At 40.3% G+C, this 26,584-nt stretch overlaps 1 protein-coding gene across 1 annotated transcript in view; it reads right to left on the bottom strand.

Moving 5' to 3' along the window:
• The window catches only part of ufl1 (UFM1-specific ligase 1), a 62,318-nt gene that overhangs the window by 5,522 nt on the left and 30,212 nt on the right, over positions 1-26,584 (bottom strand). Inside the window, exons 8-16 of the mRNA XM_043685304.2 lie at positions 26,066-26,212; positions 22,926-23,101; positions 20,469-20,648; positions 18,624-18,747; positions 15,576-15,692; positions 7,474-7,594; positions 5,082-5,248; positions 2,181-2,311; positions 1,303-1,383 (exon numbers count right to left, since the gene is read on the bottom strand). Coding sequence (XP_043541239.2) covers positions 1,303-1,383; positions 2,181-2,311; positions 5,082-5,248; positions 7,474-7,594; positions 15,576-15,692; positions 18,624-18,747; positions 20,469-20,648; positions 22,926-23,101; positions 26,066-26,212 — 1,244 coding nt within the window. The remainder of the gene's footprint in view (positions 1-1,302; positions 1,384-2,180; positions 2,312-5,081; positions 5,249-7,473; positions 7,595-15,575; positions 15,693-18,623; positions 18,748-20,468; positions 20,649-22,925; positions 23,102-26,065; positions 26,213-26,584) is intronic.

Here is a 26,584-nt window from a genome sequence, read left to right as displayed (position 1 = left end):
GAATTCAAAATTGATGCGTAAAGTAAGTTTTCCACACAAAGGGTGGTGAGCACCTGGAACACGTTGCCAGAGCTGGTGGTGGAAGCGGGCACAATAGCAGTGTTCAAGAAACACCTGGACAAATATATGAATAGGAAGGTAATAGAGGGATACAAATCCTGTGAATGAAGACAGTTTTCGTATGGAAGGGCAAAATGTTTTGGCACAGGCTTGGAGGGCCGAAGAGTCAGTTCTATGCTGTATTGTTCTTTGTTCTCACATTACTACCTTTTCATTTATTTCTAAACTTTGAGTTGCTTTCCTCAGTATTATTGCCTTCACCACTTCAAACCTCTGCCAACTAGTAGAAACTAGCACCACCATGTGCAGTCCCTATGCTTCCTGCTTACAAATACTACCAGGGAACAGGGCAAGTGAGAGGTCCTCAATATCCTCTATCCTTGGGAAGGGTGTGTGTGTGTGTGGTTGTGTATAGCACGGAAACAGACCCTTCAATCCAACTCATCCATGCCGCCCACATTTCCTAAACTAATCTATTCCCTTTTGCCAGCACTTGGCCCATATCCCTTTAAATCTTTCCTATTCATATATCCATCCAGATGCCCTTTAAATGTTGTAATTGTACCAGCCTTTATCACTTCCTCAAGCAGCTCATTCCATACACGTATCGCTCTCTCTGTAAAAAAGTTGCCTCTTAGGTCCCTATTAAATTTTTCCCCTCTCACCCTTAACCTATGCCCTCTAGTTCTGCACTCCTCCACCCTAGGGAAAAAAACACCTTGCTTATTTACCCTATCCATGCCCCTCATGATTTTATAAACCTCTATAAGGTCACCCCTCAGCCTCCGACCCTCCACGGACAATAGCCCCAGCCTATTCAACCTCTCCCTATAAGCTCAAATCCTCCAACCCTGGTAACATCCTTGTAAATCTTTTCTGAACACTTTCAAGTTTCACAACATCCTTCCGATAGGAGGGAGACCAGAACTGCACACAATACTCCAAAAGTGGCCTAACCAATGTCCTGTACAGCCATAACATGATCTCTCAACTGCTATACTCTATGCTCTAACCAATAAAGGAAAGCATACCAAATACCTTCTTCACCATACTATCCATTTGTTGTTGAAATCTTATACCCTTTTCACAAAGTACTTCTAACTCTACTGGTTAAATTGTTAGCCAGCTTGTACATGGTACATGGTACACTCCATGGAGAAATGATTGTGCAACTCAGCTCGACATAAGCCAAGGAGAATTTTTTTTTTACTGAAAACAGTACTGAAGAGTCAAAAAACTTACTTTGCCATTCAGGGAATTATGAAGCTTTGAAAGGGGACCTCTAGTTTCTTCAGGCAGTTTTGCCAAGATTTTCAATCTGAGCTGAACATTAAAAGAAAATTCAGAATTCGCACAATTTTATCAGAAATTTGCATTTACATGAAATACAACTACAACCTGATACATCAAGGGGTGCTTCATTCATCAAAGCTCTATTTTTAAATAACCTCTGGGAAATAAGAGTAGTAGACCATTGGGCCCTCGAGTTTGCTCCCTCAGTCAATAAGATCATGACTGATATGTTTGTGCTATGAATTCCATAGTCCATTTACACCCAATCACCTCTGATTCCCTAACACAAATCTAGCTCACTCTGCCTTAAAAATATTTATTGACTTTGCATCCACAGCCTTCTAGGGCCTTAAGTTCCAAAGGTGCAAAGTCCTTATCGAAAAAAATTGTCCTGGCTTCTGTTCTGAAAGCACAACTTCCAACTGTAAGACAGTGATACTCGGTTTTGCCACAATAAGGCAAAACTTGAAGCAAACAGCTGACTTTAAAAAAAATCAATAATTCGGGAGAATAGTGTCCCTATATTAGTACCAGCACTTAATTTGCAAAGCTTGTGTCGCTCAACAATTTAATCTTTGTGCTTTAGCTTAACCAAAATGTTCAAAACAATTTCACACATTTCACCAAGTTTAGAAAATACAGAGCCTTTTGAAATTGCTGATTGAAGATTTCTTGAAAGCTACTGTAAATTTAAAATTACTGTAATTGTGGACCAACCTCCACAAATGATAATGACAAATAACATTTGAGAAAATGTAAACTTTAACCTAGCTAAGTGGAAGAAGCAAGAATAATAATATTTTACACAGTAACTCAGCTCTCCATACCTCAGGGGTTATTGTAGTGTAGGTTTCCACTGCCATCATCAAGTCTCCAGCCAAAAAGTTGAAAAGAAGATTTGAAGTATCGGTACATATTGTCTTCAATAAATGCTTTCCTAGTTGAACGTGTGTATCATCTAAAACATTCAAGAACATTATTTGCTTAGGCGGAAAATTAACAAAGGGAACACCATTGGGCAAATGTGGTTGTCAAGCATATGTTGATTCATTGACAAATTCTCAACACGTAACAGTAGGCTAACATCTGTACTTCCTGAATGCACAGCATACTGGTCACTGCACTAATTCAAAACAAAAGCTTGCTGTAAAAAGGTTGATATCAGGTTTACAAATATGGAAATATCAAGTGTACACATAAGCTAATCAATAAATGCAACCATTCACATAAATATGACAATTTCCACTGCATACTGAGCTGGGATAATGAAGTAAAGACATAAAATTATGAAAATACTTAGAAGGTTCAGGATCTGTGGAAACACAGTAAACAGGTTGAAGTTACATACTGGGATCAAGAATGCCTGGATGATGTCTGCTTCCCAATTTACCTGTTCACCTGATCCTAAAAACAAAACGTTATAGAGATTTAGCTGTTAAACTGTAAGGTGGAACTGATTGGGTTGTTCTACACAAAGATCAGCATGGACCTGACAAGCCAAAAGGCCATTTTGGCACCATATTGTCTATGAATCCAAGTCTATTATATGCACTAAGTCAAATGCTTTTTGAAAGTCTATATTAACAAGATTAACTGCAGAACCTGCAACCATCTCCAATAGTTCAAGTCATTTGATGACAAAGTGGTGGATAGCAAGCAGGACCAAATTCAAGAGCAATTTTACTTCCTTTGTTTCCACATCTGCCTTAGATCTGTATTGGCATTATAGTCAGATTCATTCATTTATGACACCCTTGATATATAGAGTCAAAGTACTTTGACCAGGTCGGTTAGCCAGCTGGCTTGTTATGTAGAGTGCAGCCAACAGCATTGGTACAATTCCCCCACCCGTTGAGGCTACCATGAAGAACTGTCCTATGCAACTTCACCCCTTGCCTGAGATGTGGTGACCTTCAGGTTAAACCATCACCAGTTATCTTGCTCTCTCATGACAGAGCAGTACTACGATCTGGTAAGACTATGGCCCAAGTACTTTCAATTTTTACCAATTGTGCCATTACATTGTGCAAATTTAATGTTGCACCACGAAATCATTTTGATGCTTACGTGCTGCAGCATGTGCATAGGTGAATTAGAGTCATAGAGATGTACAGCATGGAAACAGACCCTATGGTTAGAACTTGTCCATGCTAACCAGATATCCCAACCCAATCTGGTCTCAGCTGCTAGCACCCGGTCCATATCCCTCCAAACCTTTCCTCTTCATATACCCATCCAGGTGCCTTTTAAATGCTGCAACCGTGCTAGCCTTCACCACTTCCTCTGGCAGCTCATTCCATACATGCACTGACCTCTGCGTGGAAAAGTTGCTCCTTTTATATCTTTCTCCTCTCACTCTAAACCTATGTCTACTAGTTCTGGACTCCCCCACCCCAGGGAACAGACTTTGTCTATTTATCCTATCGATGTCCCTCATGATTTTATACATCTCTATAAAGGTCACCGCTCAGCCTCCAACACTCCAGGGAAAACAGCTCCAGCCTATTCCACCTCTCCCTATAGCTCAAATCCTCCAACCCTGGCAATATCCTTGTAAACTTTTTTGAACCCTTTCAAGTTTCACAACATTTTTCTGATAGGATAAAGACTAGAAATGCATACAACATTCCAAAAGTGGCCTAACCAATGTTCTGTACGGCCGCAACATGACCTCCCAACTCCTGTACTCAATACTCTGACCAATAAAGGAAAGCATACCAAATGCCTTCTTCACTATCCTATCTGTGATTCTACTTTCAAGGAGCTATGAACCTGCACTCCAAGGTGTCTTTGTTCAGCAACATTCCCGAGGACCTTATCATTAAGTGCATACGTCCTGCTAAGATTTGCTTTCCCAAAATGCAGCAACTCGCATTTATCCAAATTAAATTCCATATGCCACTTGTCAGCCCATTGGCCCATCTGGTCAAGATCCTGTTGTAATCTGAGGTAACTTTCTTCGCTGTCCACTACACCTCCAATTTTACTGTCATCTGCAAACTTACTAACTATACCTCTTATGCTCACATCCAAATAATTTATATAGATGATGAAAAGTAATGGACCCAGCAATGATCCTTGTGGCACTCCACTAGTCTCAGGCTTCCAGCCTGAAAAGCAATCCTCCACTGCCACCCTCTGTTTTCTACCTTTGAGCCAGTTGTGTGTCCAAATGGCTAGTTCTCCCTATGACAGAATTGTGACAGAAAACAGTGTTGAAAATATTAGACCTTGGAAGAGAAGTAGACAACTCAGACCCTTTAATTTGGTCTATCACTGAATGAGATTGTGCTGATTTTATATCCCTGAACCACAGTTTCCTGCCTTTTCTCCACAATCCTTGATTCCCTTAACAACAAGAACCTGTCTATTTCAAATTCAAAGTTACTAATGATAAAACCTCTACAGCCTTCTGCAGTAAATAATTCCACAGATACGCTACCCTCAGAAGAAATTTCCCATCTATGTCTTAAATGGGCAATCCCTCACTGAGGGAAGATTCCACCATAATTCTCACATCACTACCATGGTGATCAGTTTCAGGACAACAATCCAGTTTTTACAGTAATGATGTGATGCAGCACAATACCAGGACAGTCACTTGAAATGATTCACTCTATTACCTTATTACAGAAATCATCAGTGGAAATGTTATCAACACCAAACCCAGTGTTGCAAGGGAACTCAACTGGAAACACATTTTAACACTAACATGGCATGGTATTTACCTGGAAAGAGTTTGGCTCCTTTCTCAAACAATCTTATATTGTTATGAAAGTTTGATACTTCCTCCTGCAGTTCTTTTACAGTCTTTTTTCTACTGGCTCCTGATGCAGAGGTGACAGTGGACAAGAGTACTGAATGCAACACTTCCTGATAGCTTTTATTTAAAGGTCTATTAAAAGAAAACATATTGCAAATGTCATGTTACAAAGATGCATCTATTTATGAAGAATACATATAATTACAAGCTGGTACGTTTCATTCTCACTTTAATCAGGAAGGTATGACAAAAAGATTTTCTCAAACAGCATTAAACAAAATGTACAACATAGCTAGTGGGTAAAACTACTGATATAACATCATGTCAAATTTTAGCAAATGATCCTCATATTTGGAGGCTGTCTCACAAATTCAAAGATCGTGAGAAAGTCTGTGGGTTATTTTACAACAAATATATTTTCGATTCCTTTATGTGTGATCAAAGTCTCAATATCTGGGTACACAGTATATAACGTTCTATTACCAGCTACAAATCACATTCTATTAGAAGAATTATATCTCTCTCTACACTCACCACCCTTGCCCAAGTGTAACACAGGGACAGAGAATGGTAGGGTGTCTGTGCACATATTTGTTTTTGCCGGGGCGGGGCGGGAGGAGAAGAGATGTGAAGAGAAGGTACTCTTAAAGTACAAAGAAATGTTCTCCCCTTTCCAGTTCTGTTAAAATTTCAAAACTGCTTTTTCAGGATTTTACAACCGCTGGAGTCAGTTAGAAGCATCATACACAGGCACAAATCAAGGACCCATAACTTTAGTAGGGCCCAAAGTATGTTACCCTGGAGAGTGGAGAACCATAGCTGCCACACCAGCAGCTACAAACAGCTCACACAACAAAACCCTTTGTTTAATAGTATGTTTGGTAATTTACACTGGTTCCAGGTCTATTTTTTCCAATTCTTACCCTTGCCTTTAGATTGCACTATTGCTTGCTCCATTATAGCTCTGCCACCTCCTTCAGCTCCTCATGATCATCTAATTCTGGCTTTGAGAACCCTGGATTTCAAATCATTTCACCATTGGCAACTATGCTTTCAGCTGCCTAGGCTGTTGCTCTGGAATTTCCTTCATAAACCTCTCTGCCTCACTCTCTCCTCCTTTCAGATTATCCTTTTTTCTGACTGGTGTTATGTCACCTAATATGGCTAGGTGCTGAACTCTCCTGTGTTTTGCTATGGCAAAGAGGCTATAGCCTCTTGCTGGGGAAAGAGACGGACTCCGAGGCACACAGAGAAAGCCCGATCTTCTATATCCGAAAAATATAATTCCTAACCAACATCAGCAGTGAAGATGGAGGTTAAAGGGGAAAGTGAAATAAAATTCTGTTATATTTATTTGAAGCCTAGTACAGTCAGCTGTTATAATATATCTTTTGTACACACGAATTGGCGGTAACACAATTGGTGAACAGAGAACGCTTTTTAAAAACATGAACTTGTAAAACGTGTTGGCGAGAAAGTGATCAGATCACCAACACTAAGTGTGGTTTGTATTGCATGAGGCTTGTTTAGCGCGGGGTCACACAGGAAGATGACTATCGCATTATAGAAGAAATGACTGTATTAAGAATGATGCATCACTCCCAGGTAAATGATCGGAAAACCACAGGTAAAGACTCATGTAAATTTTTACACAAATTTCTACACTGCATTGCTATGCACGATTGAGGCTGCAGTGTCTTTTTGCTTGAAGAACAATTCATTAAGTGTCTAGCTGATATTCAACAGCGATTATACATTTCGTAAACTGGATTCAATCAAGGAAGGAGAACACAATGGTGAACTGGGTGGACTGGTCAACTTCGCATATCTCAAAAGTAGAAAAATCATCTGTCCTCATGCATTTATAGAGACAGATACTGTCAAATCAATTTACAATTATAGGTGATCAGTCAACAACTGCAATTGTGAGATTCAACAAATTATGAAAAAAATTGTTCACCAAATAAACTGGAAACAAATCTTGCATTTAGTTAAAATGGAAGTGACCTGCTCCAATTAGCAATTTTACTGCAAAATTCATTACTCCTCAGCTTGCTGAGTGCAACAACTTACACTTGCATCTTTATTGCAAATGCTTTGAACATGAATTATAAATGTTATGTGCACTATGTGAAGAACAAAGGAGCTCTTTTGGGTCTTGATCAATATTTATTCTTCATACAACATTTTTTTTTAAAAAAATGATTAGTCACTTACCTTACTGTGGCATGTTTGATTCTGCTGTGAACAAGTGATCTACCATTTGCCCCTATTTTACAATATCACTTCAAAAAGTACTTGTTTGCATGCTGTGAGATATTCTAAGGTCATGAAAGGTGCTACATAAATTACCTTACCTAATCAAATGTTCTGCAAGTTCACATATCATTTCCTCTGGACAGTCTTGAAGACGATTCCTCAAAATATCTTCAATTTCTTCCTGTGCCATGAAAATTACCTCCTTTTGTTTGAGTTTACCTAACAAAGGCAGATAGAAACATTTCAAAACACCATGCCAAACTATAGCAATACAGGCAGCCACTGGTTTGCAGACAGGCTCTGTTCAGGAGTGTGTTCACAAGTCAATTTGTGCACAACTTGAAACACAATGCAGGATAAAAGTAAATAGACATCCGTAAGTACAGGAAACATTCATATGTCAGATATTTACACACTCCTGTATGGGATTGTATGTGTTAAGTTGGAAGTTTGTAAACTGAGGACCCCGCTTCTTTGGTTTTGATTTCCTCAAAACATGGTAAATCATTGTTGTGCTTTCAGCTTCTCAGTAATTTTGATTTATAGATACATGGTTCTGCTCTGTACTACACCATTAAAATGTAGCACATTCTGCAGACATAAACAAACAATAAAACATTTCCCAGAATTAAAATAACTTTAGCTTATTTCTAGATGTGTAGGAACACTGTTGAAACTTTATTGCTGGAACAGCACAGCAGGTCAGGCAGCATCCAGGGAACAGGAGATTCGACGTTTCGGGCACAGGCCCTTCTTCAGGAATTCCTGTTCCAGCAATAAAGTTTCAACTTTGATCTCCAGCATCTGCAGACTCACTTTCTCCGTGTAGGAACACTGGCCCACTACACGCTAACCTATTTGTTGGTAGAAATCAACATTATTTGGAAGATCTTACATTCACTTAAAATATCACCTTTCTTTCATACAGTTCTCAGGGATAAAGGGTGTTTTCAGAGGAGTAGGATGCAAATAGCTGAATGCTCCAGATTCTTTAAAGTGTCTTCAGTTTCTGCTTGTGACCATGAACATTATCTCCCTTCGTGTATGAATTGCCTGAAATTAACAATTTCCCTCTAGATACTGAAATTAAGCAAAGGCACAACAGAAAGGATAGTGAAGTTTTTTGATGATAACATTAGGAGGATGACAAAACCATCCAAGTTAAAAAAAAGAAATCAACAGAGCAAAAACACATCAGCGGGATGGGATGACGAATGCAGTTCAACACTGAGAAGTGAGAAAGTGACGGTGAAAATAAAATCTCAATATTAGCAGTAATTTGTAAGAGTAGACATCCAGAGTGATCAAGCAATATCAAAAATTATTTTTTGTAAATAACTTTATTAGCAAATTCTTTTTAACTTTCCAAAATTATCAAAAAATACAATAGCAGCATAATAAAAAAACAAAACACAATTTACAATACAACTGCTGTCTACTAACTACTAACCTACCCTATAATACAAAACAAACCCTAACACTGTGCAATAAAACAAGTAAATAACTAATAATCAAAAAAAACGAAAAGCAAAAAAAACAACAAAATACAAAACAGCTATGCTCAGCGCAAAGCTCCTAAACAAAGCAACGGGAGCATTGTATATATACTCGTAGTAACTCAGGAGACCCCCTCCAGGGCCCAGGGCTTGACAAACCTAACCATCCTGGTTAAGCAAACACCCTAGTTAAGATAACTGACAAATCTATATCCAAATAATTCAAGTAGGGCTGCCATGTCTTAAAAATGGTCTGTTGTGTGGTACACTATGTTTGTAAAAAAGTCTAAGGGAATGTGCTCCACAATTAATTTCTGCCATCCCAGCAAGCCCGGTGGGTTCTCAGACACCCAATTCATCAGAAAATTCTTCCATGCACAGTATGCAAGAATATTAAATAGTTTCTTTCCATGCCCGTCTAAAGATGGTAAATTCGGTAGACTTAAGAGGAGAGATATCAGGTCTACTTTGACTTCAGTCCTCAATACCATCCATATCTCTCCCGCCACAGCACTCCAATAAACACGGAGCCTGTGGCATGTCCAGAAGCAATGGGTAAGAGTACCTACACTTATTTTACATTTGGGACACACTGAAGATGCCCCTTTTTAAAATTTCGCCAGACGGTCAGGTGCCAGATGAGCCCTGTGCAGAACTTTTAACTGCGTAGCGCATGTCCTGTTCAAGCATTCTCCAAAATGTTCTCCCATGTTTCAGAAGAGATCTCCACTCCTAGCTCTTGCTCCCAGGCCTCTCATAAATGGTTAATATCCTGCCAGGCCCTGCCACCCAGCAGGCGACAGAGAGCACTAACAGAAAGGGTGCTTGTGGAACATAGCGACAACCTCCCTGTATCAGGCTTATAGGCTTAGTGAGAAGCGTAGTCTTCTTCTGGATGAAATCCCTAACCTGAAACAAAACGGAAAAGATCTCTGCTGGGCAACCCGCATTTGCAGCTCAGTTGCTCAAAAGACATCATAACCTCCTCCTCAAACATGTCACTCAGACTAGAAACTCCTCTCACTGCCCATAGTTTGAACCCCGAGTCCATCATCCCTGGTCAGAACCCTGGCATGCCAACTATAAGCGTAAGTGGCGAAGGCTTGGATAAGCAACCCTCACTCTGACACAATGCCCTCCATGCCTTGACTATACTAATGACAATGGGGTTCCGGCAGTGGTCCATAATGGTCCCCATCTTATCCATGAACAACATGTTAATAAGAGGACCTTTGCCTGGGAGGCCTCAATATCCAGCCATATTGAGCTGCCCAATCACAGACAAAGGAAAGCAGGGAACTCAATTGATACCTCCTGATGTCTGGGAAATCAACTCCTCCCCCTTCTTGAGGCAACTGCAATTTAGTAAGTTTGATGAGGGGCCGTCCACGATGCCAGATTAAGGAACCAAACCATCCCATAAGCTTCTGCAGCGTTGACCTGGGAAACATTATAGGGAGCATACGCATGGGATAAAGCAAATGAGGAAGAACATTCACCTTAATGAGTGATATTCAGCCCAGCCATGAAATTGGAAGGGCCTCCCATCTCTGGAGATCTCGCCTAATATTGTTGAGCAAGTGAGCAAAGTTAATCCGAAATAACAGAACTTGGGGGTAATAAAAATGCCTAGGTATCGGAACCCTGCCCATGACCACTTAAAATGGAATTTAGGGCCATCTTCAACTTCTGGCACATCCTTAAGGTTCCCCAAAGTCATAGCCTTCGATTTTGCAAAGTTAATCTTATATCCTGAAATAGCCCCAAATGAATTGATACATTGTATCAAATGGGGTACAGAGGTCATTGGGTTCGATAAAAACAGAAGGACATCATCCGCGTACAGTGTAATCTTGTGTGCTTTCGATCCCACTTCTGGGGCGGTTATGTGGACGTTCTGACGAATGGCCTCTGCCAACAGCTCTGTCACCAACGTAAACAACAATGGTGAGGGGGGGGCAGCCTTGCCAACTACCCCTACTAATCCTAAAATTCCCAGACTTCAACCAGTTGATGACTGCCGCCAGAGGGTGGCGATATAAAATCTCCAGCCACCTAGCAAAAACCCCACCCAACCCAAACTGTTCTAAGACATAAAAACGATACAGCCATTCCACCCGGTCAAATGCTTTCTCCGCATCTAAGGAAATCACCAACCCCTGAATCGATCGTTGCTGACAAACTTGGACCATATTCAGCAACCTTCTAATAATTAGAGGATCTATGACCCCTTATAAATCCTGTCTGGTCCTCTTTAACAATATGGGGCAAAACCTTTTCCAATCTCAGTGCCAGGATCTTGGACAGAATCTTGAAATCTGAATTTAATAGAGACATGGTCCGTATGAGGCACAATCCTTAGGCACCTTCCCCTTCTAAAGAATTAAGGAAATATTAGCTTCTCTCAAAGATGGTGGTAGATATTCATGCATACAGGAGTGATTGTACATCTCCAACATCGGCCCTGACAGAATCCTTATAAACTCCTTATAAAACTCACCTGGGAGACCATCGGGGTCAGACGCTTTCCCACTCTGAAGTTGCTTAGCTGCGTCCTGTATTTCCTGAACTGTCAAGGGGGCATTACGGAGAGAGGCCTGTTCCAAGGTTACCCCTGGGAGGTCCAGGTTCTTAAAAATGTTTCCATTTTAATCCTCCTGTCCTCGCAGCCTTCAGACGAGTAAAAACTGCGAAAAGCCTCATTAATCTTTTTAGCATCGTATGTAAGGACCCCGGCGTTGTCTCTGACTGCAGTAATGGATTGGGGAAGCACGCTTTTTCCTAGTCAGGTACGCTAAATACTTCCCTGGCCTATCCCCATATTCGAACAGCCTTTGTCGAACAAAAGCAAGTTCTTTCCTCGCGTTTTGTGTCAGTATAGAATTCATGGCAACCCGGAGGGCCGTGATCCGCTGTAGTTTAGTCACCGAAGGCCGCGCAAAATGTGCTGCCTCGGCGGCTTTCAACTGCACCTCAAGTAGACGCTGCTGTTCCTCCTTCTGTCTTTTCCAGCTCGCCGAATAGGAAATAGCTAATCCCCTAGCAAAGGCCTTAGCAGTCTCCCATAGCATAGACAGTCTACTAGCCGTGCCTGAGTTGATAGTCAAGAATTCCTGAAACTCCTTCAAAACGTATTCCACAAATTTGGAACCCTTCAGGAGAAAAGGGTCCAAATGCCAGTGCCGCAAACCTAGCCCCTCACTCTTGGCCTTAACCTCCAAATATACCGGCGTGTGATCAGAGATAGCGATATTCCCAATTTTACAACCCATAATCGAATCCAGAAGGGCCGAGGGAGTCAGAAAGAGATCAATCCTCGTGTGGCATTTATGGGGGTTTGAAAACAAGGTGAAGTTCCTGCCGGTAGAGGGAAGACATCTCCAAATACCCACCAGCCCCAACTCCTCGCATAAGTCAACCACCTGCTTGGTTTGCGAAGAAATAAATGGGGGCCCACAAAGAACTTTGTCCACCATCAGATCCAAAAGACAATTAAAATCCCCCCTCCCCGCATAATAAGGTGCTGTGTTCCAAAAGAGCTCAACTTGGAGAAAGCACTAATCAAAAATTTGAGAGGATGCGCCGGAGGACAGTAGCCATTTAAAATGCCATATTCCTCCCCATGTATCAGGGCTTTAAGTATCACAAACAGTCCCTGCTCATCCTTCAATTGCTCTAATAATGTGAACGGAAGATTTTTCTGAATAAGTACTGCCACTCTCCTTTTAGTAGTAAAGGATGAAAACAATACTTGGTCATGACCTCCCGTTGTAACTTCAGGTGTTCCTCATCATCAAGATGGGTTTCCTGCAACAAAACGATATCAACCCTTTCCCTCTTAAGGCTAGAAAGCACCTTTTTCCTTTTAACAGGCGAATGACTTCCCTTGATATTTCAGGTGCACCATTTAATAAGACACTTAGCCATATCCCCTTTCAGAGACGCTTGAACCTCTCAGAGGGAGAACCTTGCTTACAAAGCACCGAGCACAAGTAAATAAAGACTCAGAGTTGAAGAACTACATATACAAAAACTACTCTACCATAACTATAAACAACTATTACTACCAATAACTATAAACAACTATTACTACCAATAAACTACAAAGAAAACCATCTATAGAACCTTGAATGGAAGACACTTCCCCCTGCCCATACGGGGCACGCACCCTACCCACCCCCTCCTTCACAGCTCCTTCAAACCTGGACTGTGCCCCAGCCTTAGGCCAGAAAATAAAACAAGGAGATGATCCTTAAATCAACAGAAAAAGGTCAGGATAAGCACTCCACCCATCCCTGGCTTTATGTCACCCCTACTTGTGACTAAAAGAGAAACAGAATAAACGAAAAAAAAGGGGAGAGACAACAAAGAACATCCACAAAATTTCCCATCAGAATATCCAGTTATTAAAAAATAGGAACAACTTCTTCCAAAGCTTTGCCCCCCTTTCTAAAAAATAAATTATTAGGGAGAAAGAAAGGAATAAAAAAAAGGAAGGGAAAACATGGGGAAAGAAGGAAAAGAGAACAAACATTAACAGTATTGTTCAGGCCAATCCATCCATTTTAATGTGTCTACAAAGTTTTTAGCTTTATCTGCTGAGTCAAATGTATAAACGGAGTCCTTGTGACTGAAACTGAGCACTGCGGGGTATCTCATGGAGTACTGGTTACCCAGGATCCTCAGCCTCTTTTTAACTTCATCGAAGGACGTCCTCTTTTGAATTAAAGCTGTAGAGAAACCCTGGAAAAACATGATTTTGACCCCTTGTACAGCAGTGCCTGCGGATCATTTCCCAGTAATCTAGAAGCTTCTATCACTTTTTGCCTGTCCTTATATGAGTGGAAGTGCACTAGGATCGGGTGGGGGCACTGCACTAGCTCTGACATGTGCACTGTAACCCGATAGGCCCTTTCAATCTGTAGCCTGCTGGACCCGATGTGAAGGCCCAAAAACTTCGGCAGCCAGCTTTTAAAGAAGCTGACTGGCTGATCACCTTCCTCACCTTCAGGGAGCCCGACAATTTGGAGATTTATCATCTGATCTCAATTCTCGAGGTTGTCGATATGGTCTCGCAAGGCCCGCACCTCTCACTCCAGCACCTGGATCCGACTGGATGAGGACTCCATCGCAGCTTCCGAGGCCTTAGTTCGATCCTCCACCTCCTCCAGCCTCTTCCTGAGGCCCTGGATCTCCTGCTCATGCTTCTGCAGCATGGATGCAATAGATTGGACCTGGGCATGAATCTCCCCACAGATCTCCTCAATCACAGCCGCAACTTAAGTTAAGTCTCTCCATCACTGCAACGGATTCCTGGGAGTCTGTCAGGTCTCCGGAGGGGGTGGGGGTGGGGTCAGGAGAGGCTGCTGTTGCTGCTGTCTAGTATGCCTACTGCTGCAGAGGAGTGTCCTCCCTGCTTCTATTTGCTCACTCCTTTTTCCCTTTGGCATCCTTCCCGCTCCCAAATGTGTGTTCTGTAAGGTTTTAATAATAATTCTAGCACATAAGTTGGCCAGGGATGGCAAAAAATACCAGTGTGCCTTGGCCGTTAGGCAGAGCTGTCCACTGCAGTTCTACAGAATCGCCGCCATCTTGCGAGTCCTCCAAAATTATGTTTAATATGGCGGTCAGCAAAGGTTATTAAAGAACAAATGGAGTTTTACGTTTCAAACGGACTATTTGAACATAAAAGCAGAGAATTTATACTGATATTTAAAAAGAGTATTGGTTTGGTCAAAGGCTGAACTACGTACACTTACATCCTTCCAATTGATGGAGATTTAGTACAGTGAGGGATAAGTATTGCATGAATTCACCAAAGTAATATTAGGGTTTTAATAAATGAAATTAATCTTCAATAAAAGTTAAGGAGCCAAGCAATAAAAGTTTTTCAAAATTGTGGAAGGAAGGATCTTAAAAAGACAAATTAAATAGTGTTAAAAATACTTATTGATCTACCAACAGGTGGGAAGCAATGGGGATAAGCAAGAAAATGAGAAGGATGAAGGGAAAAGGCAATAACTTTCATGCACAGGGTATTTACAACAAGCGATGCTTTGCTATAGTAATAAGTCAGAGAAACAATCATTATCTCAAAAGGAAGTACCAAGAAGATAAGAAAGAATGAGGAAATAGAAATAGAATGAGAAAGGTGCAGTTGTAGCGTTAGCCCAGTTTAGATGTGATGGGCTTAATGGGCTGCTCCTATGTCATTATTTCCAGTTTTTTAGGACTACATTTTCATCAGGGTCAATGTAAACTATAAGTAGCAGTATTTAAATTTATTGTAACAATATCAGATAACATTCAGCTATTCCACATTACACCCCAATGTTCTGAGGTAGTAGAGAGTCGCAATGACAGCCATGTAACAGAAAGGCAGCTTGTGGGGAAAACAGATTTAGGATCCTGGATAATTCATCCATATAAGAAGATACAACTATAAAATCACTGTAACTGACATTGATGGAAATCCATGACCTTAGAATCTAACTGCACAATTTTGTGTTCCTCAACAACAAAATTATAATTATGCATTAATATCCTGCAATATTGACTTTCTTTTAAATTTCAACAGATAGAGCATAAATCATAGCTGTGCAATCTTAGTAAGCAATTTTAAGCAACCAAAACAGTGATTGTATTACTTTGTTAAATTAAATATCAAAAGCAAATCACTAAATTAATCTGTTTTAAGAACATACTTGTAGTCGACATTTCTTCATCACTATCTTCATCTCGCTTTCCCTTCTTCTTGGTTTTTCGAGTCCTGATTTCCCGAGCATTACCGCCACCTCCTGCTCGGATACTTCCAGCGCCCTCTAATGGAGAACAGCAAAACACAGATACTGAAACAATGTAGCTGCTAAAACAAAACTTGCATTAGTACTGTAGGAAGTGTCTCAGCACACAGAGATGGATGCTGGACCAAATGAGAGAAAATTCTGAGTAGTGAACAAAAAACTCAAGAAAGGATGAGTTCCAAAGAATGTATGAGAGAGAGAGAGATAGATATTTTGGGACGGTAAACCAACAGTACATCATCCAGATGGTGTAGCCAAGGGAGCAGGATATCAAGTAAATGGCCAAATTTTGGAGCTTTAAACCTGCACTTGTTGGTAACCTGGATTAGTTTTCCACATGTGGCAAGTAACGAAATGGGGATGGAATAGAAACAGAAAAATAGGTGCAGGAATAGGCTATTCCGCCCTTTGAGCCTGGACCACGATTCAATATGATTATGCAATTTTAGTATCCCACGTTTTCTTCATACCCCTTGATTCCTTTAGCCACAAGGGCCACACCCAGCTCCTCCTTAATATATCTAACAAACTGGCCCCAACAGCTTTCTAAGGAAGAGAGTTCCACAGGTTCACAATTGTGATTGAAGAAATTCTTCCTCATCTCAGTCCTGAATAGCTTAGCCCTTGTTCTTAAATTGCGAATCCTAGTTCTGGACTTCCCCAAAATCGGGAACATTCTTCTCGCATCTAGCCTGTCCAGTTCCATCAAGATTCTAGATGTTTCAAGGAGATCCCCCTCATTCTTCTAAATTCCAGTGAATACAAGTCCAGTTGCTCCAATCCTTCTTCATATGTCAGTCCTGCCATCCCAGGAATCAGTCTGGTGAACCTTTCCTGGACTCCCTAAATGGCAAGAATGTCCTTCCTAAGACTAGGGATCCAAAACTGCATGCAATATTCAAGGTGTGGCCTCACTAAGGCCCTGCATAACTGCTGCAAGACATCCTTATTTCTATACGCAAATCCTCTTGCTATGAAGGCCAGCATGCCATTACATTCCTCACTGCCTGCTGCACCTGCACGCCAACCTCCAGTGATTGTTCCACCACAACACCCAGGGAAACGGGATGTTAGAGGGACGATTATGTATATAGATAAGGAAGTTTCTGTGGAAGGAGAACAGGGCAATGAAAGAAAAGGAGAACAAGGGCAAGACACATAAAATCTGAAATTAGCAAGGGGAGGAGTCACTCAGGATGACAGAGGCAGTGAGGACCATGGAGGATAGCTCAGGGTGCATCGGAGGTAGAAAGTATACAGCAAGGTGCAGTACTCCCATGGGAAGGTGGTGCCAAGGGAGTAAGAAAAGGCCAAACAAGTTGGAAATTGAAAAATGACATCTGCCTGAGAATGCCAAGCAACGGAAGATCAGTGTGTGTTGGGAACCATGTGTCCATTGCTTGCACTATATTTTACTGAGATAAAAACTGAAAGCATGCAAACTATGTAATGCTAAAGTTATGCCATAACTACTGATGTAGCAGTAAAGATTCGCAAATAAATGGTATTGAATTTAATTAAATAATTAAAATTTAAAGAAAATTAGGGAGCTGAATATCATTAAAGATGGCAAACCACTCTTTCATCAGGTCAGTTCTATGAGTTTAATTAATTGATAACTTTGAATGATGAGTGTTTCAGCCCATTCTTCCTAAACTGCATTCCAGATTACGCCAGCACCCCCAATTTGGGAAAACCTGGAAGCCTCTGTCTGGGGATGGATATGTGACAATGTAACAGAGGATCACGTTGGCTCAGTTACAAAGAAGCCTTCTTCTGAGATCTGGAGTAAGGTACAAGGGGCCTGATTTTGCTCTTTTAGGATCTCTGACAATTTGTTTTAATTCATTCATGGGATGAGGTCGTCACCAGCCAGGCCAGCATTTATTGCTCAGAGGGCAGCTAAGAGTCAACCACATTGCTGTGGGTCTGGAGTCACATGTAGGCCAGACCAGGTAAGGATGGCAGTTTCCTGCCCTAAAGGACATTAATCATTAATTAAATGACCCCAGCATGTTTAGAACTGTAATTCTTTTTGTATGGCAAATTGCTAAAAATTGTGAGCTTATGAAAGCACATCAAGGAAAGCAAAATGGAACAATTTCCATTGACAAGTGCAAATTAGAGTTTCAAAATCATTTGAAATTTTACATTTGTGAAACCTATAACAAAAAGAAGTTGGAGGAATTAGATATCCCGCAGATAACAGGTAATTTTCAGAAGCTGACAAGCAGGAGCCTGGAGCATCCAGGCAGCATCAGGAGGTGGAGAAGTCGACGTTTCAGGTTTAACCCTTCTTACGTCAACTTTTCCACCTCCTGATGCTGCCTGGCTTGCTGTGTTCTTCCAGCCTCCTGCCTGTCGACCTTGGATTGCAGTATCTGCAGTTTTTTTTTGTCTCTGAGCAAATTTTCAGAGGCAGACAGTGAGTTGCTTTTCATGTGAAGCTATCATCAGGAAAGGGCTCAATTTCACCAGTGACTAGTAGACTGGAGTTTAGCTGTGCATCTGCCTCTCACCTGAAGTTGCTCTGGCATTCAAATATAAATAGCAGTGAGCAGAGTTAGCTTAGTTATTATTCTGACAGAAGAATCACACTGCAGCAATATAAATGGGTTATTAGGCTAACATGAAACTAAGAATGACTAATGATGGTGAGGGAAGTCTAAAGGGAGAAACTGTACCATTCATTGGTGCTGGAGCATCTCACTTTAAAAACAGTACAGAAGTAACTAGCTTTTGCTTAGTTTCCAGATTTTTAAAATTACAGACAAGCCACAAGATAACAAGATAAATAGAGTTGTGACAAATACCAAATTTAAGATTTGCAAATCTAAAAGAAACAAACTGAATGTTTTGAAATTGATCTGAATGTTGAAAGCTGCTAAAGAGATTGAGTAAAAATACACATACAGCAGCCCAGTTGCGAACTGTAATTTATAAACTCACCCAAAGCTTTCTTTTTCCGGTCCTCTCGCTTGTCCTTTTTAACACAAATCATGCTTTCTGCTATAATAGCAGCCTGCTTCAGGTCCTCCTCGGTTAACACATGGGCATGGTTGTTCTTTATTTGCTAGAAAAATAAAAGGCAAACTGTAAACACGTGACGTGAACACAGCACAAACAAAACATCAAAACTAGATTGTAAGAAGGTTTACACAAAGAAGGTATAAACTCAGTCAAAAAAAGATAAATAAACTTAATGCGATAAAGGTAGTAAAAATATGGTTTTATTCCACCAGATATTCAAATCACCTGAAAGACCTAGGTCCAAACCATAGTCTGACATCACAATTCACACCCTGAACCTCATAAATTCCCATTTTCCCCGAGGGGAGTTGGGGAAGAGTCAGATTGGGTTTGTGCATGCGTTTTAAGGAGGCAGCTGGCCATTAAAATTATCAGCAGTCTCCACTAGTGGGGTGTTTTGGCATTCCTACAGCATAGAAATTCAAATATGCACACTAGATTTGCTAAAAACAGGTCTCAACTTTGCAGATTCATTGTTTATCTCTTTGGATAGGTGAAATACCCTCATGAGCATGATCCGAGTACATTGGTGATTGGGCGGAGAGGGGTCACGGGGGAAGGACAGAGAGCGAGACAGAGAAATTGATATATTGGTAAAATGGGCAGATAAATGCAGAAAAGTGTAAAGTGAAGTGATAGTCATTATAACTAAAGGGTATACTTGATAAATACAGAAGCAGAGGTACCTAGGTATATTTTATTTTTACAAGTCACTAAACAGGGCACAGCTTAAGAGTACTAAGGACAGAGTACAAAAGAAAAATGCTACATTAAGTTCATACATTAAGTTTGGCCTCACCTGGGGTATAGTGTCCAGTACTATTTGAGTAAAGATGTGAAAGGCATGACAGTGAAAAGACTCTGAGAATGGCTCTAACAATGAGGAATTACAATTATTTAGATAGGTTGGAGAAGTTTTTCTTGAAGAGACAGTTGAGAAGAAATTTAATATAGGCATTCAAAATCACGAGGTGTCTAGACAGAGAGGGAAAAAAGTTCCTATTGGTGGAAGGATCAAGAACGAGATGGCAGAGAATTTAAGCAATTGGCAAAAGAATCAATGTTGACATAAAGAAAAACATTTTCATATCGCAATTAATGAGAATTTGGAATGTGGTGCTTGAGAATGTGCTAGAGACACGTTGAATGAAGACAATTAAGGGGAAATTGGATTGTTAACTGAAAGGAAGAACATGTAGGGTTATATAGAAAAGATAGGCAAGTGGCACGAGGTAAAATGCTCCTACAGAGACCTGTTGTGAACAATGGGCACCTTCAGTGCTGTAACAATTCTGTGATGGCAGTCAGTGAAATTCCCACAGTCACAGCCCAGAATAAATTATTTGGCACTGTGGCAGGATAATCTCGAATGTATTAGTTTAGGTAGTCTCTGGTACTAATCAGCTTTAACCTGCTTTTATTTAAGGCCTTTATTGCAGCAAACTTCCTGAAGTGCTTCATCGAGTAAAACTGATGTTAAACAGGAAAAGAATTAGGATGCTTCAACAACTGTGCAAAAGTTGAGGAGTCTTTTGAGGAGTGTTTTAAAGACGCAGAAGAATATAGAAGTGAGAAATGTGGGTTTAAGGAGGAAACTTGATAAAAATATCAAGGCAGCTTAAAGACTGCCCCCAAATATGAAACATAAGAAGGTCTAAAATAACAATTATTTTTAATGGAATCACAATGATTTCAATCTTTCGCACTGTAGACCTGTTTCTATTGCTTCATGCTCAGATATGATGTGATTAAGTGTTTCTTTACCTTTTCAGCCTTGTGCTGCATCATCTGCTCAAACAAAGTTGCACAGCTGCTAATAAATTGCTCACTGACTACGATAGTGTCCCCAAAAATCCTGCAAGCTGAATGTTTTTGCATTGTCCTCATCACTTGCTGAAGCAAAATGGATGCATCTTCCTCAGAAAATGAACTGGGTAGTAGTGGCTAGATACAAAACAAAGAGGAATTACTCAAAACATGTTGAAAGGACTTAATGAATATCAAAATGTATATGTTTCCTCCCTTTGTTGCATACACATTTATCTGATTTGCAAATACCTAACATTAGAGCTGGGCACATTTTCTTACAGCAATTATACTTAAAAAAAAGACCATCACTTGCTCCTGTTGAGCTCATAGGGATAAAATACCCTCTAAATAGGTCATGAAACAATGGTTTACTGTGAATTGTAAGAGAGATTGGTGATTGGAAAGTAACAATAATGATTAAATATTCATAAAAACAGTTCATTATATAATCATGATGGCATATTGCTGAGAAAAGAATCATGGTGTCAAAGATCTTTCTGCACCCATCAGGACAGATGCAAGAATACTTGGATCAGCACTTGGAAGAGCAAATGACATTCAAGGCCATGACCAACGTGCAGGCAAGTGGTCCTGTGTATAAATTTCCACCAAGTCTAGGTGAGCCTCATTACAAACCCGACCGATAGACTTAAATTGATTGTTAGTGTAGTTTACACTCTTAACATTCACCTATACCAGCGTTTTTGTTTTTGTTGCTGTTTACCTACTATTTACTTATCTATGCTGCTTAACTATGTCATCTGCCTGTAGTGCTCGCAAGACAAAGCTTGTGAACAGTACTGGCAGGATTTTTCAGTAAATGGTAAACAGAGTCTCCAATATAAAGGTATAATTCTACGTTCTGGGTCCTTTTTTGAATGGGGTCAGTATTCTGTCGTTAAGGAACAGCGAAAGCAACATGCTATTTGGTACGATTTGCCAGGCATTGGGATATATAACCTACCAACCTTGCATTACACCAGCATTGAAATTTACATACCGGATCACTCATTCATGTAGTATGCAGAACGTATTTTTGGCTGGACAGGAGCCTCCTGTTCATGGAAAAAATTATTTGTGTTACTACTGTAAGGTAGTAGTATGATACAGCTAGTTTCAGCTGTTGCTCAAATTATTAGGACCCTTTGCCCTTACCAAGGTAATTGGAGATAGACTGGACATTTTTCAATGTTGAAACTGGAGAGCGCCTATTTGCTTACCTCACAAACTTGATGCCAATATAGGGACTTCAGGGTTCAAGCTGTCTGATAGGATAATGGCTACTCTAATCAGATCAACGCTTGCTCTATATTGCACAAATTCATGAATGGGTCTCAGACAAATACTCCATTTCTGCACTATTATGCAACAATTTATAAACCATGACAGTTCCTCATTTTCCAAACTCTACAGCTGAATTGAATTGAATTTATTGTCACGTGTACCAAGGCACAGTGAAAAGCTTTGTCTTGCGAGCAATACAGGCAGATCACATAGTTAAGTAGCATAGATAAGTAAATAGTAGGTAAACAGCGACAAAAACAAAAACACAGGTACAGGTGAATGTTAAGAGTTTGAGAGTCCATTCAGTATTCTAACAACAGGACGGTAGAAACTGTTTGAAACTGGCTGGTGCGTGTGTCTAGGCTTCTGTACCTTCTCCCCGACGGTAGAGGTTGTAGAAAAACATTGCCAGGGTGGGATGGATCTTTGAGAATGCTGGCAGCCTTTCTCTGACAGCTGGTCTGGTAGATGGATCCTATAGATGGGAGGTTGGGCTTCATGATCGTCTGAGTCGAGTTCACTACTCTCTGTAACTGTTTCCAATCTTGAATGGTACAGTTGCCATACCAGTTAGTGATACATCCAGACAGAATGCTCTTGATGGCGCACCAGTTGAATCATGTTTTTAGTTATAATTTTTAAACACACTCCTATTGGACACTTAACACCACTCAAAAATCACCGCGTAACTCAATTGCAAATAAAATTATCTTTACTGAACAAGGGCTCTTCTGGTGTGAACTAGGAATATTAACTCCATTATGTTATTTTCTTGTAACACAAACACAACAGGGATATGTTTAGAAAATGCTGTACATAAATGAGCACAAACTCAAAATGTTGGTACACGCATCATGGTGGTAGCATGAATTCAGGGAATTGCTGAGTGCTCCAGTTGGATTTTAAAATCAGAGAACAAACAAATGTCTCATCAATGCTTAACAAAATATTTGGCATGTACTGACAATTATTTTCCCCAGAAGGAATTTGTTGATGAATAGTCAAAAAGCTTAATACATTATATATTTCCATCCCTGGTTTTCTTTTTGTCTCATGAACTTTGTTTCTTCACTGTATAACTAAAAACTTGAAAGCATGCTTATTGGGAGTGTGTCAGGAAAACAATACCTGTATATCCACCCATGTGCCCGATCTGAGAGCCTCCTCTACTGAAGCTTCCACCTGATCAACAATAATACGCCCGACGCAGACGGCCTTCAAGTTGGTTATCGATGCTGTCTTGTATCGCTTCTTTACGTAATTCACAGGGTCAGGGATTCCCAGTCTGCATAAAGTATCAAATTCTAGAACAGAACAAAGAACAATTCCCTTTAAGTATTAGTGCTCTATCCTAAAGCTATCTCCCCTCCCAGAGTTATGAATTACGCCTCACGCCTCATAGTTCACATTTTGTTATATGAACAGGGTTAAGCCACTGTATCATCCTAACACTTTAACTGATGGCTCCACATATATGTGGCCAAGTAATCTTAACTCAAGAAGTACATCAAACTCAGAATTCCTGAAACACATATGTCAGTGAAACTCACCAGGCAACATAAGAATTCAAGGAGAAAATGAGGACTGCAGATGCTGGAGACCAGAGTCAAAATGTGTGGTGCTGGAAAAGCACAATAGGTCAGGCAGCATCCGAGGGACAGAAGCGTCGATGTTTTGGTCACGAGCTCTTCATCAGAAATGCTCCTCGGATGCTGCCTGACCTACTGCGCTTTTCCAGTGCCACACTTCCTGAATATATAAGAATTGAAGATCAGCATGAGCAGGAAGTAACAATAGATTGGATCTAAAAGCTCCAATATATTAAATGATAAATATGATTTTATTCGAATAGGTTCTGCATCTTGACGTGCTGGGTCGTAGAATGAATACAAACTCAACAGGATTTCATCTAGTTAATTGTGTCTTCATTCTATAATTTGGAATAATTGCTTTCTACTTTTTTTGCCAACAATAAATTGAAAAGTGACATAAAATCAAATGCTACAAAATGAAATCCTGAAGGATAGCAATTGCTTTCTCATCAATGGCAGTTCAATATTCTTTTCAGCTCAACCACCTATATAGGTGGGAATAGAAATAAAATGAAAGGCAGTCTAAGTAACCAGAGGAAAAAAAGACATTTTTAAAAGAATCAAAATCTAACAAGTATAATCATACAGCAGGAAATTTCTCCAAGCTGTTCCCATTTCGTGGTCAAAACTTAGCATACATAGGGTTTTCACTAAACTTCTAAAGATGTTGTGGGTAGACCTCCATAGATACATCAATCTACAAAAACCATGGTGGACAGGATTTGAGGAAGCAGAAGACTAGTTACTCATGTTCAATTCCCGACTCAGGCGACTGACTGTGTGGAGTTTGCACGTTCTCCCCGTGTCTGCGTGGGTTTCCTCCGGGTGCTCCGGTTTCCTCCCACAGTCCAAAGATGTGCAGGGTCAGGTGAATTGGCCATACTAAATTGCCCGTAGTGCTAGATAAGGGGTAAATGTAGGGGTATGGGTGGGTTTCGTTTCGGCGGGTCGGTGTGGACTTGTTGGGCCGAAGGGCCTGTTTCCACACTGTAATGTAATCTAATCTAATCATGTGGGTTTTCTCGCCTCTAATCTGCTCTTGTAACTGGAATTCCAAAGCTAGTCCAGATCAGGTCCTGGTCAATGGTGAAACCCAGGATGTGGATAGTGAGGGAATCAGTGATTGTTAATGCCATTGAATGTTAATGGAGTGATGGTTATATTTTCTCTTGTTCGAGATGGCAATTGACTATCAGTTGTGTGCCACAAACATTATCTGCCACTAATCAGTCCTAGCCTGGAGAAGGGCTCCGAGGAAGAGTCTCACTGGAGTCAAAATGTTAACTTTGTTTCTCTCTCCACAGATACTGCCAGAGCTGCTGAGTTTCTCCAGCACTTTGTTTGTTTTAATTTCAGATTTAATTAAGATTAGATAGAACCCATAACTTCCTATACTTGGACATGGAAGACTTCAGTACTGTAGTCATTGCAAATGGTGCTGAACATTGTGCAATCATCAGTGAAACCCCCACTTCTGACCTAAGTGTGGAGAAAAGATCATTGATGAAGCAGTTGAAGATAGTTGGGTCTTAGACACTACCTCGAGGAACCCTTGTAGAGATATCCTTCAGGCTGAGATGGCTGACTTCCAACAACCAATACCATCTCCCTTTGTGCTAGGCATAACTACAACCAAAGAGTTTTCTCTTTCATTCCTATTGACTAAGGTTTTGCTAGGTCTATTTGATACTATACTCAGTCAAACACTGCCTTGATGACAAGAGCAGAGAAAACTGGTATCAGGCCAGGCAGCTCAACTAAAGGAAAAAAGAATCACACCTATTGTCTTTTAACATTCTACAATTCTATAGCTCAGTGATTAACTCTGGTGCATTATTTAAAACTGACAACAAAGCATTTTGCAAAGATCTCACTTCAATCTGGCTCGATCATCGGTCTTTCACACAAACACACAAGACAACCACATTGGAACATCAGAGCATCTTGTGTAATCTTATTTTTGTATTTAAACAGACCTAAATGAAAAAAAACCTAAAAATTCTGAGAAGAATGCTGATTGGTTTGCTTTGTGATGCCTGCTTGTGCTAAAATAGAAAGCACTTGACTCTTTAGTTTTCTGTTGGTTACCCATTCTCTTTAGGGATATCCCTTTTTATACTGGGTGCAAGCCCTCTGATTATACAGACCAAGTATAGAGTTCAGAAAAGAAATAGACCAGTGAAAGCAGTCAAATATTGTTACTTTAAACTAATGGTATTATGTTTTAGATTTTCTGACTAGAATTAAGTGTTCAATTACATTACAGTTCTAACAAATAAAAAAGCAATATGACATGCAAAAGTTTTAATTTAAAACAAAAACTAGATAAAAGGGTCAAGGCAAACATAAATAGTTCTATTTTTCCAGCAAAATTGTTGCAACTTGTTAACCAAAAACTGCTTAGGAATAGATATTGGAGAAACCACTGGCTTAATAACTCTGCCTGAGCCAAAGTGATATTGCACCTTATTCTTGGCAGAATTATAGTTGATTTCATACAAGCATGTAATGTATGTTCCAACTTCTATTGCATATCTGCACCAGTCTGAGCACTGGGCAATCTGAATCTATCGCACAGGTTGGTTCGAAAGTGCGTTTTTTCGCACATCATAACTTCAAGGTTTCAACTTCAACAATGTATTTTTAATAATTCAAAGCAGTAAATGTTCAAGTTACCCAAATAGCCATTTTGTTTGAAAAACGAATCCACCCAGTTATTTTGCGTTCTCGAGTAGATGTCAGGAATATAAACAGCTTTATCCTGTCTGCCACCAATCACAGCTCCATTCAAACGACCATTTCTTATAAATTCTTCAAGAAAAGCTACAAAATAAACAATAATTCATGTAGGTGGTGATTGGTAGAATAACTCAAATATTTTAGGATTTCAACATTAAAACTGAAAAACTTTATCAAAAAGTCTTTTTGTCAGCTGTGAAATGACATGATTCACCATTGACCTCAAAGGAAGCTGTTCATGAAGACTGGGACAGGAAATTCCCCTTGATATGTTTGAACCTGGCAGTGTGTCTAGGAGATCTCAGGCAGATGGGAACACGCCAGAGACTCCATCCAACAGGGCCAGTGGAAATTCCTGTTGAAGGTCAGTACTAGGCAGATCTGTCTTCTGCCCTTACCTGCAGCCCTGCCACCACTTCCTTTCGATGTTAAGAGTAATGTTTTTGCTCTGGTCAC

This window comes from Chiloscyllium plagiosum, unplaced genomic scaffold (genome assembly GCF_037043375.1).
Source record: "Chiloscyllium plagiosum isolate Xiang-an unplaced genomic scaffold, Cpla_swu_hap1 HiC_scaffold_3, whole genome shotgun sequence".
Taxonomy (NCBI): Eukaryota; Metazoa; Chordata; class Chondrichthyes; order Orectolobiformes; family Hemiscylliidae; genus Chiloscyllium; species Chiloscyllium plagiosum.
Note: the sequence above shows the minus strand (reverse complement) of the source record. Positions and strands in the feature narration are given on the sequence as shown.